General features: G+C 35.8%; 1 protein-coding gene across 2 annotated transcripts in view; it reads left to right on the top strand.

Annotated features, from left to right (window-relative positions):
- ARHGAP29 (Rho GTPase activating protein 29) overlaps positions 1 to 15200 on the top strand; it is a 75708-nt gene that overhangs the window by 45990 nt on the left and 14518 nt on the right. For both annotated transcript variants that reach the window (XM_010860479.1, XM_010860477.1), the window contains 4 exons: positions 10148 to 10305; positions 10815 to 10951; positions 11218 to 11322; positions 13976 to 14074. In XM_010860479.1, the coding sequence (XP_010858781.1) occupies positions 10148 to 10305; positions 10815 to 10951; positions 11218 to 11322; positions 13976 to 14074 (499 nt within the window). The remainder of the gene's footprint in view (positions 1 to 10147; positions 10306 to 10814; positions 10952 to 11217; positions 11323 to 13975; positions 14075 to 15200) is intronic.

Raw genomic sequence — 15200 nt, 5'->3', positions numbered from 1 at the left:
TTCTTTCCAAACTCTGTTCCTTTTTTTTTTTTCTTATTACACTGGCTAGATATTAAAATTGATTGTTGAATAGAAGTGGTGAGATAAGACATCTTTGTCTTAATCTTAGGAAGAAAGCACTTAGTCTCTCACCATTAAACATGATAGCTGTAGGGTTTTTAAAAATATTTGTTTTTAATTAATTTATTTGGCTGCGCAGGGTCCTAGTTGCAGCATGAGGGATCCTCAGTCTTTGTTGTGGTGTGGTGTTGTTCAGTTGCTAAGTCATGTCTGACTGTGACCCCATGGACTGCAGCACGCCAGGCTTCCCTGTCTTTCACTGTCTCCCACAGTTTGTTCAAATTCATGTCCATTAAGTCAGTGAGGCTGTCTAACCATCTCATCTTCTGCCGCCCTCTTCTCCTTATGCCTTCAGTCATGAGGTATCTTTAGCTGTGGCATGTGAACTCTTAGTTGCGGCAGGTGGAAAATGGTTCCCCGACCAGGGAGCAGACCCAGGCCCCCTGCATTGGCAATGCAGAGTCTTAGCCACTGGGCCACCAGAGAAGTCCCTGTAAGGTTTGTTATTTTTTGAAGATACATTTTATCATGTTAAAGAATTTCTAGTTTTTTCTAATTGTTGAGAATTTTGTCATAAAAATATTGGGTTTTTGTCATATGATTTTTGTTTTTTTGCATCACTAGATGTGATAATAGAGTTTTTCTTCTTCAGTCTGTTAATATGATGAGTTGCTTCATAATACTAACATTGATATTTAAGTGTTGATCCACCCTTGCATTCTTGGGATAAGCCACTCTTGTTTGTGACACATTGTTCCTTTTATAAATTGCTGGATTCAATTTGCTGATATTTTGTTGAATATTTTTTTCTTCTCTGTTTATGAAAGATATTGGTATTATGTTTTTGTTTACTTTTCATGTTCTTATACTGCCTTTATCTGATTTTGGAATCAGGGTAATTCTGACCTCGTAAAATAAGTTGGGAAGTGTTGCTTCCTATTTTATTTTCTGGAAGAGATTGTATAGAATTGGTATTGTTTCTTTAAATGTTTTGTGGCATTTCCTGGTGAAAGCAGTTGGCTTGGAGTTTTCATTTTTTTGGAAAATCTTTCCCTGTGTATTCAGTTTCTTTTGATATAGGCCTGTTTGAATTAGTTCTTTTTATGTGAACTTTGGTAGTTTGCGGAATTAGTTCCACCCTTTCATCTAAGTTATTGTGTTTATGTGCATAGTGTTGTTTATAACTCTTAACCTCTCAGTGTCTCATTGAGCTGTAGTGATATCCTCTCTTTCCTCCCTGATGTTGGTAATTTGTGCCTTCTCTTTCACTTCCTTTCTCTTTGGTTAGTCTGGCTAGAGGTTTATAAATTTTGTTGATCTTTTCTGAGAGACAGCTTTTGATTTCATTGGTTTTTCTCTACTTTTCTTTTTAAATTTTTTTCCTGCTTTTTATTGTTCCTTTCTGCTTACTTTAGGTTTATTTTGCTTTTCCTTTTAGTTTCTTAAAGGTAGAAACTTAGATTGTTCATCAAGACCTCTCTACTTTTTTAATATGAATAGTTGATGATTTTAATTTCTCTCTAAGCACTGCTTATCTACATCCCACAAATTTTGAATTTGGATTTTCATTTTTATACAATTCAAAATATTTTCTAATTTTCCTCAACACTTTGATTTTACCTGTGGATATTGTAGAAGCTTGTTTAATTTCAAATTATTTGAGGATTTTCTGGACATTTTCCTGATACTGATTTCTAGTTTAATTCTGTTATAGTGAAACAAATACTTTATATGATTTTAATTTTCCTATATTTGTTATGATTTGCTTTATGACTCAGGATATGGTTTATCTTGGTACTGTTCATGTGTTCACTTGAAAGAATGTATATTCTGCTGTGGTTGGCTGGAGTAACCTATAAATGTAGACTAGTTCCTCTTGGTTTATGATATTTATTTCTTCCATATCCTTGACGATTTACTTTTTGTTTCTGTCAATTACTGAGAAAGCAATTTTGACGTTTTTAGCATACTATATATTTTTAATTCTGTCAGTTTTTCCTTTATATATTTTGAATGTCTCAATTGCTTATATACATTAATGATTATTATATATTCTTGGTGGATTGATCCTTTTATCTTTATGAAATGTGTCTTTTTATCCTGGTAATTTTCCTTGCCTTATACTCTACATTATTTAATATTGATAGAAGTAGTTAAGGTTTCTTTTGAGCATTTTTAGCATGGTATATCTTTTTCCATTCTTTTACTTTTAACTTAATCATGTATTTTAAGTGAAGTTATTATATAGCATAGTGTTCAGTGTTGATTTTTTTAAAATCTATTTTGATAATCTCCATCTTTTGAGTGGAATGGTTAGACCATTTATATTTAATGTAAATATATGTGCAAATTTAGGCCTACTACTTTTTGTTTTCTGTTTGTACCTTATGTTTCCCTTCATCTGTTTCTCTTTTGATGCCTTTTTTGTATAAATCGATAATTTTTTAGAATTACATTTTAATTGATCTATTTAATTTATTTATTAAAGACTTAATGTTTTATTTATATATTAGAATTATATTTTAGTTTATCTAAAATGATTGTCTAAAGTTTAATTTATTGTATATATTTTAATATATCTATTGGGTCTTTGATTATGTCTGTTCATTTGTATAGTGTTTTTTCTTTAAATGGCTGCACTAAGACTATAATGGCTGCATTTTTCAGTTTACTTTGAACTAATATTTTACCAAGTTCAAATGGAATGTAAGAACTATACCACCATATAAGTTCCTTTATTCATTTTTAGTTGTAGTTGATATGTATCTTACATCTGCATACATTGAAAACTTCACCAGACAAACTTACAATTTTGGTTTTCGAAAGTCTCATATTTTAGAGAGTTTAAGAGAATAAAACTAGTCTTTAAATGTACCCAGATATTTACCATTTCTGTTATTATTCTTTCACTCTGAGTTTCCATCTTCTCTCCCATATAATTTCTTTTGTCCAAAGAACTTCTTTTACCATTTCTTTTATAGTTGGTCTACTGGTGATGAATTCTCTTGGTTGTCTTTCATCTTAGAATGTCTATTTCATCTTCATGCATGAAGGATATTTTCACTGAATTTAGAATTCAGTTCTTTTAATACTTTATTTATAAAAATGTTATTCCACTGCCTCTGGCATCCAGAGTTTCTATGCATAGTCATTTGAATCATTGTTTCCCTAATATGAAGCGTGTTGTTTTTCTTTGGCTGCTTGCAAAAATTTTTCTTGGTCTTTGGGCTTCAGCAAAGACCTCAGCTTTTGTTGAGTTTCTCCTGTTCTTGGATCTACAGATTTAACTCTTTCAATGTGTAAGAAGTATTTGGCTATTTTTCCTTCAGATTTTTTTTTTTTGTAACAGTCCCTCATCTTCCTCTAAGACCCTAAAGACTCAAATGACAGACCTTTTGTTATTATTCCACAAGAATGTAGGACCTTTTTTCCCCCAATCTTTTTTTCTCCTGATTGTTTATGTTGTTCTACTGATCTTTTTTCAAGCTCACTGACTTTTTTTGTTGTTATCTCCCATTTCCGTACAGTCAGTCCACTGATTTTTTTGTTTTGGATATTTTTTTAGTAGTAAAATCTCCTTTTGTTTCTTTTTTATATCTTCAAATTCTCTGCTGAGACTTCAGTCTTTCCACATTTTAATATTGTTGGCCCTTATTTCTTGAAATCTAATAATATTTGCTTTAAAGTCTATGATAATTCAAATAGCTGAGTCATCTCGGTGTTGGTATCTGTTTGTCTTTTTTCTTATGAGTTGTTGAGATTGTCCCAGTTCTTTGTGTGACAAGTAATTTTGGATGATATCTTAGGCATTTTCAGTATTACCTTATATGACTCTGGGTTTTCTTTATAACCTGTATTGGATGTTGATTCTTAAAAAATTCAGCAGGCTTTTGATCCAGCTAGGTTCACTCTTCAACTAAGGACTCCCTTCTAGGCCTTCTGGCTGGGAAACTGAAGTTAACCTAGTCTGCTGCTTTGAGAGCTGAGTTGGGGAAGGATAAAGAGAAAGAAACAACAGGAATTTCAGACTCCTCACTCCTCAGACTACAGCTATAGAAAAGAATTCCCCTCAGTTTTAGACGTGTGTTCTGCTGCTACTGCCATCACTCACACTGCCAGAGGACTTCATCTTAGGGCTTGGGGCAAGAGAGAAAACAAACATACAAAAGAAACAAGAGAATTTCCCCAACTCTTTCAGTCACATATATTTGAGTAGGAGTAGTGTACTGACTGGGAAATACAAACAGGAAAAAAATAACAGGAAGCATGCCATGGATTGGTCATAACTTAATTTGTAGTTTATTTCCACAATCTACTTGCTACCATTTACTTTTCAGAGCCTTCAGATAGCTAATCCGTGCATTCTGTCCAGGGATTTTAGGGAAATTGAGTGAGAGCCTTTGGAAGTGAGCTTATTCCATTTGAATCACAAACCTTCCTTAAAATATTTCTGGGTGTTTAAAATTGTATCTCATTTATTTATAAAATTCTGATTAATTAATATGTGGTTAATTTACAGTCAATTTTAATAAAAATATTGAAAAGAATTACAAAATCCCAAGATTCAAAATTCCTGTGTAAGTTATTTAAGCCAACTTTTTACCTTTTACAAGTCCTTTTACCTCAAACAATAGCTAATGATAATTAAGATTATGTGTTTGCCAGTGTATTGTGAATGAAGCTGTTTGTCTTCATTAACTCATTTAATTTTCACAAAATCATGTTGGGTAACTATAATTGTTTTAAGCTCCATTTTACTGATGGAGTAAAGTTTAGAAAATCTTTCTTCTCCAAGTGTATTCCTTATACCAGTCACATTCTTGTTACTTTGGAAGTCTATAAGGAATACAGAATTTTGGGTTTCAGCCTAAACTTTTGATATCAGAATCTGTATTTTGAATAGGATCCCCTACAAGATTTATTGCACATTAACTTTTTTGGAAACAAATGTTTAATGTAGTTATAAACAACTTAATATCAAAGTCACCCAGCTATAAGTTGGAAAGCCAGACTTGAAGAATGACTTCAGAGCTGGTGCTTCTAAATACTGTGCTATCTTGTTGTGAATGATTACCCAGCCTGGATTTGAACAACTCCAGAATTAGTATGACGTGTATATTGAGCTTTAAAAAAAATCTGTTTTATTGTAGACCTTTCAAGTTGTGCTATATTGATATAATCCCTCTTCCACAAGATAGTACTTTAAATATCTCTCCCTGGATTTTTTTTCAGACTGCTGAAATCTGACTACTTCATATAACAGATTTGAGTTCTCTCATGAGCTTAATCTTGTTTGTCTGCCTCCATCTAAAAAAGTGATGCTGTTTGGTGATCCAACAATTATAATTTCTTTTAATTTGATGTGATATAAACAAGAAGTTACCTAATTTTGTTGGAGAAGGAAATGGCAACCCATTCCAGTGTTCTTGCCTGGAGAATCCCATGGAGCCTGGCAGGCTGCAATCCATGGGGTTGTGAGAGTTGGACATGACTGAGCAACTAAGCACACAATTTTGTATATAATATTTGTATTTGTTAATGCCTGTTGTTCAGTTGCTAAGTTATGCCCAGCTCTTTGTGACCCCACTGACTGTAAATGCCAGCCTCTTCTGTCCTCCAGTGTCTCTTGGAGTTTGCTCAAATTCATGTCCATTGAATTGGTGATGCTGTCTAACCATCTCATCCTCTGTTGCACCCTTCTCTTTCACCTTTAATCTTTCTCAGCATCAGGGTCTTTTCCAGTGAGCCACCTCTTTGCGTTAGGTGGCCAGAATTTTGGAGTTTCAGCTTCAGCATCAGTCCTTCCAATGAATATTCAGAGTTGATTTCCTTTAGGATTGACTGGTTTGATCTCCTTGGAGTCCAAGGGACTCAGTAGGGTCTCTTCTCCAGCACCACACTTGGAAAGTATCAGTTCTTCGGCACTCAGCCTTTTTTCTTTATTGTCCTACTCTCAACATCCATACTTGACTACTGGAAAAACCATAGCTTTGACTATATGGACCTTTGTCAGCATAGTGATGTCTCTGCTTTTTAATATGCTGTCTAGGTTTCTCATAGCTTTTCTTCCAAGGAGCAAGCGTCTTTTAATTTCATGCCTGCAGTCACCATCTGCAGTGATTTTGGAGCCTAAGAAAAGTAAAGTCTGTCACTGTTTCCACTTTTTTTCCCTTCTATTTGCCATGAAGTGTTGGGACCAAATGCCATGCTCTTAGTTTTCTAAATGTTGACTTTCAAGCCAGCTTTTTCACTTTCCTCTTTCACCCTCATCAAGAAGCTCTTTAGTTCCTCTTCACTTTGTGCCATTAGAGTCGTATCATATGCATGATGATACCACTACTGTTATTGCCTACTATTTATTTAAAAGAAATATACAACAGATACCCTCTCTCAAGGAGTTTTAGCATTTATCTAGGGAGAGAGAATTAATACATCTGAAAAATTATAGAGCAGTACTTATCTGCGTATGAAGTAGACTTTGAGGTACAAGTTCCCCAAACTTGAACAAATACACAACTCTTGAAAATCGCTACAGCGTATAATGTATAGTCTGTTTATGGGAAGTTTCTCCCTATAGATATTTGTGAGCAGAATTTCTTATTAGCTGGAGTTCTTTTGAACCAGTTTAATCAGTTTTACTCCTTCTCTATGACATTATTCACATGCAGATCTAAGCAGATAGCAAATCCAGCATTCAGTTCTTGAATGTAGGTGCTTTTCCCCCAAGGTAAGAGCCATAATTTTCTCAGATTTCTTTGTTTTCTTCTCTATCAAAGAAGAATTGGGGGATTTTTGGTGACTATTTTGTATCACCATCTCGCAAATTGTTTTCAAAAGAATTTTGTTCTCACTCTAGGATCTGTTATTATTACATCTATCATTGAAAAGAAAACAAAGTCATCTGAAATATAAAGATGCTGGACACTCGGTTATATTCACTCACTATCTTAAGGAAGATACATAAATCAGTCCCAGCAAAATTATAAGTTACATCATAAACATCAAGAATTATTCTGTATTGAATTAGGAAGTATTGAAGGATATGGGATGTAGATCATAATTACATTACTAGGGCATTTCCAGGAGGTCGAGTGGCTAGGACTTCGTGCTTTCACCAAGGAGGGAAGTGAGTTCAATCCCTGGTCTAGGAACTAAGATCCTGGAATGCATGTATCTCGGCCCAAAAAAATTGCATTACTGAGTGAGAACAAGGAGAAATGACCAAACCAATTACCAAAGGCCTAATTAAATTAACAGACTTCGAAGGATGGGAAACATTAGCACAAGAGGTTTTCCTTTCCTTTGAAAGGACATTCATGAAAAATTTATCTTTTTAAAAAATGTAGGACAGAAATATTGAACAAAAATTTTTAGATTATTGCTAATGTATATGAGAGAAACTTTTCCCATTGATTGGAAATTATGAAATACTCTATTTCAGCAACTGTCAGAAAAATTTGTGCTAATCTGTGTGCCAGTGGAGTAAGTAAAGATTAAATATAGATGATGAAAGCTGGGCATAGAGTTGAAAATCCTCTGTTCTTGAGTGAGCAGTAACAGAAAACATGCAGGATTTCAATATGACCTTGACTGATAACACTTGCTACTACTATTCATTTGGTCATTTACCCTTTATGAAGCACTTAGGCCACTGTGCTATTATTCATTAGGGACCTAGAAGAAAAGGATGAAGTCCCAGACCCAGGATGGGATTGGGGGACAAAAAGATCTTAGGGACATGATGATTTTTGAAGTACCTATGAGCCACCCCAGTAAAGATTCCCAGCAAGTCCTGCAGGATCTACCCATGGGGACCTCAATCTTCAGCATTTCTGTTAGGTGAGGGAGAAGACTGAATAATTTAGGGGAAAGATATTTTAAGATTGGACTTCCAGTACATATAAGGCTTTATTTATAAGTACCTGTAGACAAACATTGGAGAAGGCAATGGCAACCCATTCCAGTACTCTTGCCTGGAAAATCCCATGGATGGAGGAGCCTGGTAGGCTGGGTATAGTCCATGGGGTCGCTAAGAGTCCGACATGACTGAGCGACTTCACTTTCACTTTTCACTTTGATGCATTGGAGAAGGAAATGGCAACCTACCCCAGTGTTCTTGCCTAGAGAATCCCAGGGATGGCGGAGCCTGGTGGGCTGCCGTCTATGGGGTCGCACAGAGTCGGACATGACTGAAGCGACTTAGCAGCAGCAGCAGCAGCATAGACAAACATTAAGCGGATGAGTTGATTGATTATGCCTGTGTATTCATTTGACTTTTTAATTAGTGTTTCTAACTAGATTCATAAAGTTTATTAAAAAGTATTAAAAGTGGACATACAATTACCTTTAGGATCAAGAGAGTTCAGTTCAGTTTACCATTAACCAGAGAATTCCCAATTATAGCTAATTGTTGGACTTAAACTTTACCATCCACAATTTGAATTTCCTATGTTACTTGAAGGAGGAACAAGTGATTCTATTATGTGCACTTTCCAAATACTATTTATGCTGACTCTTAGTTATCCTTGGAGAATGCCTATCTACCTTGGAAAGGACTTAGGCTAATCAAAAGTTCAACATATCATCTGGTAATCAAAAGAGATGAAGAGGAAACATGGCAGTCTTTGAAATAACATTAAGCTGATCGAAATTTGGCATTCATTCACATTTCCTACACAGAAGTGGGAGTGGCATTTAGAAAAGTCAGATCATGTTACAAATCCTGTGCTGTGCTGTATGTTGTACTTAGTCGCTCAGTCGTGTCTGACTCTTTGCAACCCCATGGACTGCAGCCTTCCAGGCTCCTCTGACCTTGGGGATTCTCCAGGCAAGAATACTGGAGTGGCTTGCCATACCCTCCTCCAGGGGATCTTCCCAACCCAGGGATCAAACCCAGGTCTCCCACACTGCATAGATTCTTTACCGACCGAGTCACCACGGAACCCTCCACTCGCTTCCTGTTGTACCTTACCTTGGTTTAGATGGCGTCTTCCCTGTTTGGCTTTATCTCAAACTGAAACGCCACACTGACCTTTAATCTGTTTCTTGCCCATGACAGGTTCTTTCTTACTCACTTTTGCCCTAGGGTCTTTGCACTATCTCTTCTGTTTGTATTGGTTTTCTCCCTGGAACTTCTCACTGGTACTTTGTTATATCAGGTCTCAGTTCAGACATTACCTCCTCAGAGAGTCCCTTCACCAAACTGTCATATCAAAAGTACCCTTTTGCAAACACATACCTGGTCATATTCTATAACCTGACAATGTTATATCATGTTTGTAGCAGTTTTCAGTACCAGAAATTATCCTACTTAATTTGTCCTCTGTCTTCAACCCCCACCCTCAGGAAAATGCAAACTCATATGAGGACTGGGATTTCATCTATTTATTTGCTGTAATATACCCAAAACTTTGATTTTTATGAACTTGAGAGTAGTTAATTCATGTACAGTTCTCGGGATGGACCTGGCATATTGTAAACACTCTGTCTGCTTATTTTTGTTGTTGTTCCTGTTAGTGGCAGTAGTGACAGTAGGCATGTTAGGCATTTGTAGAAATTCAATGGAATAATTATTTTGAATAGATTCAAGATAGTACCTAATTATAAAAACTGAGTGCTGTAGGACACATTATAAGTATAAAGTATTTCTATTTTTATAGGATTGAAGAAGTGAAACTGAAAATAATAGTGCTCTGATTGGAATTTTTCCTCCATGTTTTTCAGTGTAGACAGTTACAGTCAGACCATCAGAGTACAGAGCTGGGATCATCAGAAACACATCCATCTCCTAAAATTGTGAACCTGTAGGGACATGGGTTGTGTTTTTAAACCTTTCAGATTAAAGCCAGCTTTGCTGGAAGTGATTGCTCCTAGATACTTCATTAAAACTACTTTCCATGCCCCTCCCCCAATTTAGTCCTTGTACAAAGTCAGGTGACATAGTGTGCTCACGATGATATTCACTGTCGAATTCTTCACTGTGTGGCCTTTTTCTTGGTACTGTTACTTGAAATAAATGTGTATGTACATAGCATTCTCTGTAGCATGACTCTTTTACCTTTTTGTTTTGTTTTGTTTGTGACCATAGGTAACAGTTAACCTCTTCCAGATGCAGCAGCTGCAGGCTGCCTCCCTCTCAAGCAACTTACAATCTCTCTGTGATAGTGCCAAACTCTATGACCCAGGCCAAGAGTACAGTGAGTTTGTCAGGGCCACAAATTCAGCTGAAGAGGAGAAAGTTGATGGGTGAGAACATATAGAAGAAATTATTTCTAGATATAAAATCTTTATTGCCGAGTTTTCTATCTTGTGTCAGGTGGTGTCATTTCTAACACTGACAGCATTGACTGTATATACTGTATATACTTTCTGAATATACTTTCTGCATATACTGTCATTGACTGTAAAACTTTCTGAATTTTTAAAATATTTAAGATGTAATTGACTTAGAGTAAAGCTTTCCATTTTGACACAGAGCTCAGTTATTTGAGATTTAGAAATCCACTATACTTGAAAAGTTTAACCATGCTATGAATAATTCACTATATTTTTGCTCCTCTTTTTCAAGTTTCAACTGTAATAAATAAAAATGATTAATAAGTTTTATTCACATATCTTTTAAGAAGTTCAACTATATGTTTCTTAATATTTAGTTTAATTACTCTGTTCATTAAATTAACAAATATTTCTGAAAATAAAGTGGGCTGATTATTTGTCATTTTTCTGTATGAAGAGTTGTATTTGGGTTTTCTTAGGAATGTAAATAAACAATTAAGCAGTCCTCCCATTTCTGGATACGGACCTTCTGACTCTTTAGAAGACGTTGTACGCCTTCCTGACAGCTCTAATAAGATTGAAGAGGACAGATGCTCTAACAGTGCAGACATAACAGGTAGTTTTTCACACTAAAAAGAGAACTAATTCATGACAGCTAAAATTGTTTAAATGTGATCATTAAATGAGTTGCAGGTCTGGAAGTTAAAAATCAGGCCTTGAGGTATAACCTTATGAAGCTTTATTCATAGTTGTGAGCACTGCGCCTGTCAGCTGTCACACTGTTAGAGAAGTTTGACTTGTCTCATTTTAAATAATGTCAGTATTTTGCCTTATGAAATTCATCTGTAGCCAAGTTTGACTGTAAATATTCTTTTCTTAAAGGTCCATCTTTTCTAAGGTCATGGACATTTGGAATGTTTAGTGATTCTGAGAGCACTGGAGGAAGCAGTGAATCCAGATCTCTGGATTCTGAATCTATAAGTCCAGGTATATAAGTATTAAGTCTAGAGTGAAAATTCAATGAAAGATGAAAATATTCCTTTTGGGGGATATCTTAGCTACTTTATTTTCCTTTTTCTTTTTTTTAATTGAAGTATAGTTAATTTGCAATATTGTATTAGTTTTAAATGTCCAGCAAAGTGAATAGGTTATACATATATTTAGGTATATATCTATATACTTTTTGGATTCCTTTCCATTATAGTTTATTACAAGATACTGAATATAGTTCATTGTGCTATACAGTAAATTCTTATTTATAACTATCTTATTTTTATAATGAATCGTCTCATAGAGAGAAGTATGTACATGTATATGTACAGTTTAAATAAAAATCATAGAACAAACCCATATATATTCAACACCTAGCCTAACAAAACATTATATTAGGAGGCCCCTGTGTGTACTTCCTTGATAACCTTGCCTTGTCACTCACCAGATGAACCATCATCCTGAATTTTGTTTATCTTTCCCTGGCTACTTTAAATATTTTAGTACTCATGTAGTTGAGCTTTGCCCTCTTTGGAATGTTAGGCAGACGAAATCATATTGTTCTTTTGTGACCTCTTTTATGAATTTTGAGATTCCTATTGATGTGTGAGAAACTGTCTTTTACTTTATGCTATATGCTGTATAGTTTTCCATTCTGTGGACATAATTTATTATCTATCTTTTGGGTTGTTTTGTAGTTATTCACTGGGTAACGAGCCATAAAATGAATACCAATTCTTGTGCCTGTGATAACTTACTCATTTTTTATAAATGTGCTTTAAGGTACTTTGATAAAGAGAATCTCATCCTCTTTAGAGAGGCAGAGTAGATGTTTTGAATTCTCCCTTAATGGCTTCAAAGAGAATGACTTGTAATACAGCTAGCAAGAGAAGAATGGGTCATTTGAACCCTTGAGATTATTTCTTTCCATGTTCTTTCTCCTTCACTCTTCTACCAAAGACTGCTCCAATCCTGTTCTTCCTGGCTAAGTTTCTTTCTCCTAGGATCTTGGCATTCCAGGAGATATGTTATAGGATTTAACCTTCCTCAAAATCAAAGACTAATGACTTTTCTTTTCGTGTTCTACACAATTCAGAAATTTTATTCCTGTAAATATATCTTTGACTTTAAAGTTAGAAATGACTTCCATGCAGCACTGAGGTTTACAGGCAGGTTGTTGCCAACTAGCTTGAGGCCTACTTTAAAGTTATTGCTGTTCAGGAACACTTTGGAGATGTGAGCCTATTTAACTGAATATTTATAATTAGCTTTATAAAAACAGGTTCTAGCAATTCCCATAAATTTAGACTCAGTCTAGAGCAAAATTATTCCTAAATTATTTGGAATCCTGTAAGACTTCATGTGATAAAGATGAAAACTTAGAACCTGGTCACATGATAAATGGGTAAAGACCCAAGGATGCATAGCCTTGTGACAGCCATCCTCAGACACTGGTAGTGGAAAGGGATGAGAGTCAGAGTGCTTTGTAAGAAGACATGTGACTGGGGCTGGGATTTATAAGTGGTAGGTTTCTGCTCAGTAATGAAAGGAAGTCATTTTACAATTGTTGCTGCTGCTGCTTAGTTACTAAGTCATGTCGGAGTCTTTGCCATCCCATGAATTGTGTGTTTCCCACCAGGTTCCTCTGTCCATGGGATTTATCAGGCAAGAATACTGAAGTGGGTTGCCATTCCCTACTTCAGGGTATCTTCCCGATCCAGGCATCAAAACTCTATCTCCTGCTTGGCAGGGGGATTCTTTACCACTGAGCCACCTTGGAAGCCCTTGTTTTACAGTTATAATAGTTTTTAAATGAACATACGGCTTCATGATCTCTTAGTCATTTGGGGACACATTCAAAACAAAAACTAGATGACCACCTTTTAAGCATAGTTTGAAGAGGGGAAGGAATCTTTTGAGAGAGAGGAAGTGGTTTAAATAATTAGTGAAGTACTTTCTAACTCTGAACTGAAGACTCTCTTAAAGCCTTGAGTTAAATGTAAACTTCCACTTAGAGACAGCCCTGTTTGTAGGATCAGCACAGAGCAAATAAACCTCATTACCTGGTTGGGCTGCTTCCACACATGCTTTGAGACAACTGACAGAGTCCTTGGCTGACAACTTATGTCATGAACTCTTAGCTCCTGGCCAGGATCGTTGCTCCTGGTTCCCAGGCTCCTGTCTTACTAGCAACATAAATATGATGGTACTGTTATATTGCTGTGTTTGTAGATTTTTGTATATTTTATTATAGAAAGCTTTAGGGTACACTTATTTCTTTATCACTTAATTCAACAAGCAAGTAATGACAGCTTTACTGTTCTGCCAGCTATTCCATCAGATATTAGATATAAGGCTTGAGTAGAAAATACTCTTTATTCTTGTAGAGTTTATAATCTCTAACACTATCAGAAGTTGACAGTTGAGGTCTCATTGGAATGTGTGATCCTCAGTTTATTTTAGATTTATTTGGAAAAGTCAGATTTGGCTCATTCTCTTTTGTTTCCAGTAGTAAGTATTAGGATCCTGTGTATCCACAGTCTGAATGGAAGCAATGTTGATATTGTAACTAATAAAATAGCATGACTTGTGTTATTCAAAAAATGCTGTCATTACCCATTTCTTAAACTCTCAATGAATTTTCTTTTAGGAGACTTTCATCGAAAACTTCCACGAACTCCATCCAGTGGCACCATGTCTTCTGCAGACGATCTGGATGAAAGAGAGCCACCCTCCCCTTCAGAAGCTGGTATTACTCTCACCTGAATCACATTTCCACTAAACTAGCTGAATCAGTAACACTGCATGATATTAGGAAGAAATAGTATGGTTTAAAGAATTACTTTACTGTGTATTAAACAAAAGGCATTATATTGACTAGATATATCCCAACCAATTATTTATAAGTATGGGTTCATAGTGTATTAATCAAATGTTACAAATAAAAATATAAGAATAAGGAAAACTACTAGAGCTAAAATGTATTGTTGTGATGCTCAAATAGGCTAGATATTTTTTTAAATATATATTTATTTATTTTTGGCTGCATTGGGTCTTAGTTGTGGTACGTGGGCTTGGTAGTTGCCCCACAGCATGTGGGATCTTAGTTCTCCCAACCAAGGATCAAACCTGCGTCCCCTGCATTGGAACACAGATTCTTAATCATTGGACCACCAGAGAAGTCCAATAGGCTAGATATTTTTATCTTTCAGAAACTTTATAGTGACTTAATTGTTCAGAGTGTACAGAAGAAATTCTGTTTCTGAGAATTTCTATATGAGAAAATCCTCTTCAAAAGAAAGTGTAAGAAGCTAGGCAGGAAAAGTAAATAAAATACATGTACTTCTTGAGGGCAGGGAAGACTATGGATACTGAAGGACATAAAAGATCAGTCAGTTACATTAATGGCTTCACTTGAGACCTCCAGATACTTGCTTTGGCATCATTTTCTAAAGCAATATAGAATATCTGACCTCTGGTAGGATATTTATCGGATCAGATCAGTCACTCAGTCATGTCTGACTCTTTGCGACCCCATGAATCGCAGCACGCCAGACCTCCCTGTCCAGCACCAACTCCCGGAGTTCACTCAGACTCACATCCATCGAGTCAGTGATGCCATCCAGCCATCTCATCCTCTGTTGTCCCCTTCTCCTCCTGCCCCCAGTCCCTCCCAGCATCAGAGTCTTTTCCAGTGAGTCAACTCTTCCCATGAGGTGGCCAAAGTACTGGAGTTTCAGCTTTAGCATCATTCCTTCCAAAGAAATCCCAGGGCTGATCTCCTTCAGAATGGACTGGTTGGATCTCCTTGCAGTCCAAGGGACTCTCAAGAGTCTTCTCCAACACCACAGTTCAAAAGCATCAATTTTCAGCGT

The sequence above is a fragment of the Bison bison genome, unplaced genomic scaffold, assembly GCF_000754665.1.
Source record: "Bison bison bison isolate TAMUID 2011002044 unplaced genomic scaffold, Bison_UMD1.0 scf7180017864466, whole genome shotgun sequence".
In the NCBI taxonomy this organism is placed as follows: domain Eukaryota; kingdom Metazoa; phylum Chordata; class Mammalia; order Artiodactyla; family Bovidae; genus Bison; species Bison bison.
This window is presented reverse-complemented; position numbering and strand designations above follow the sequence as displayed.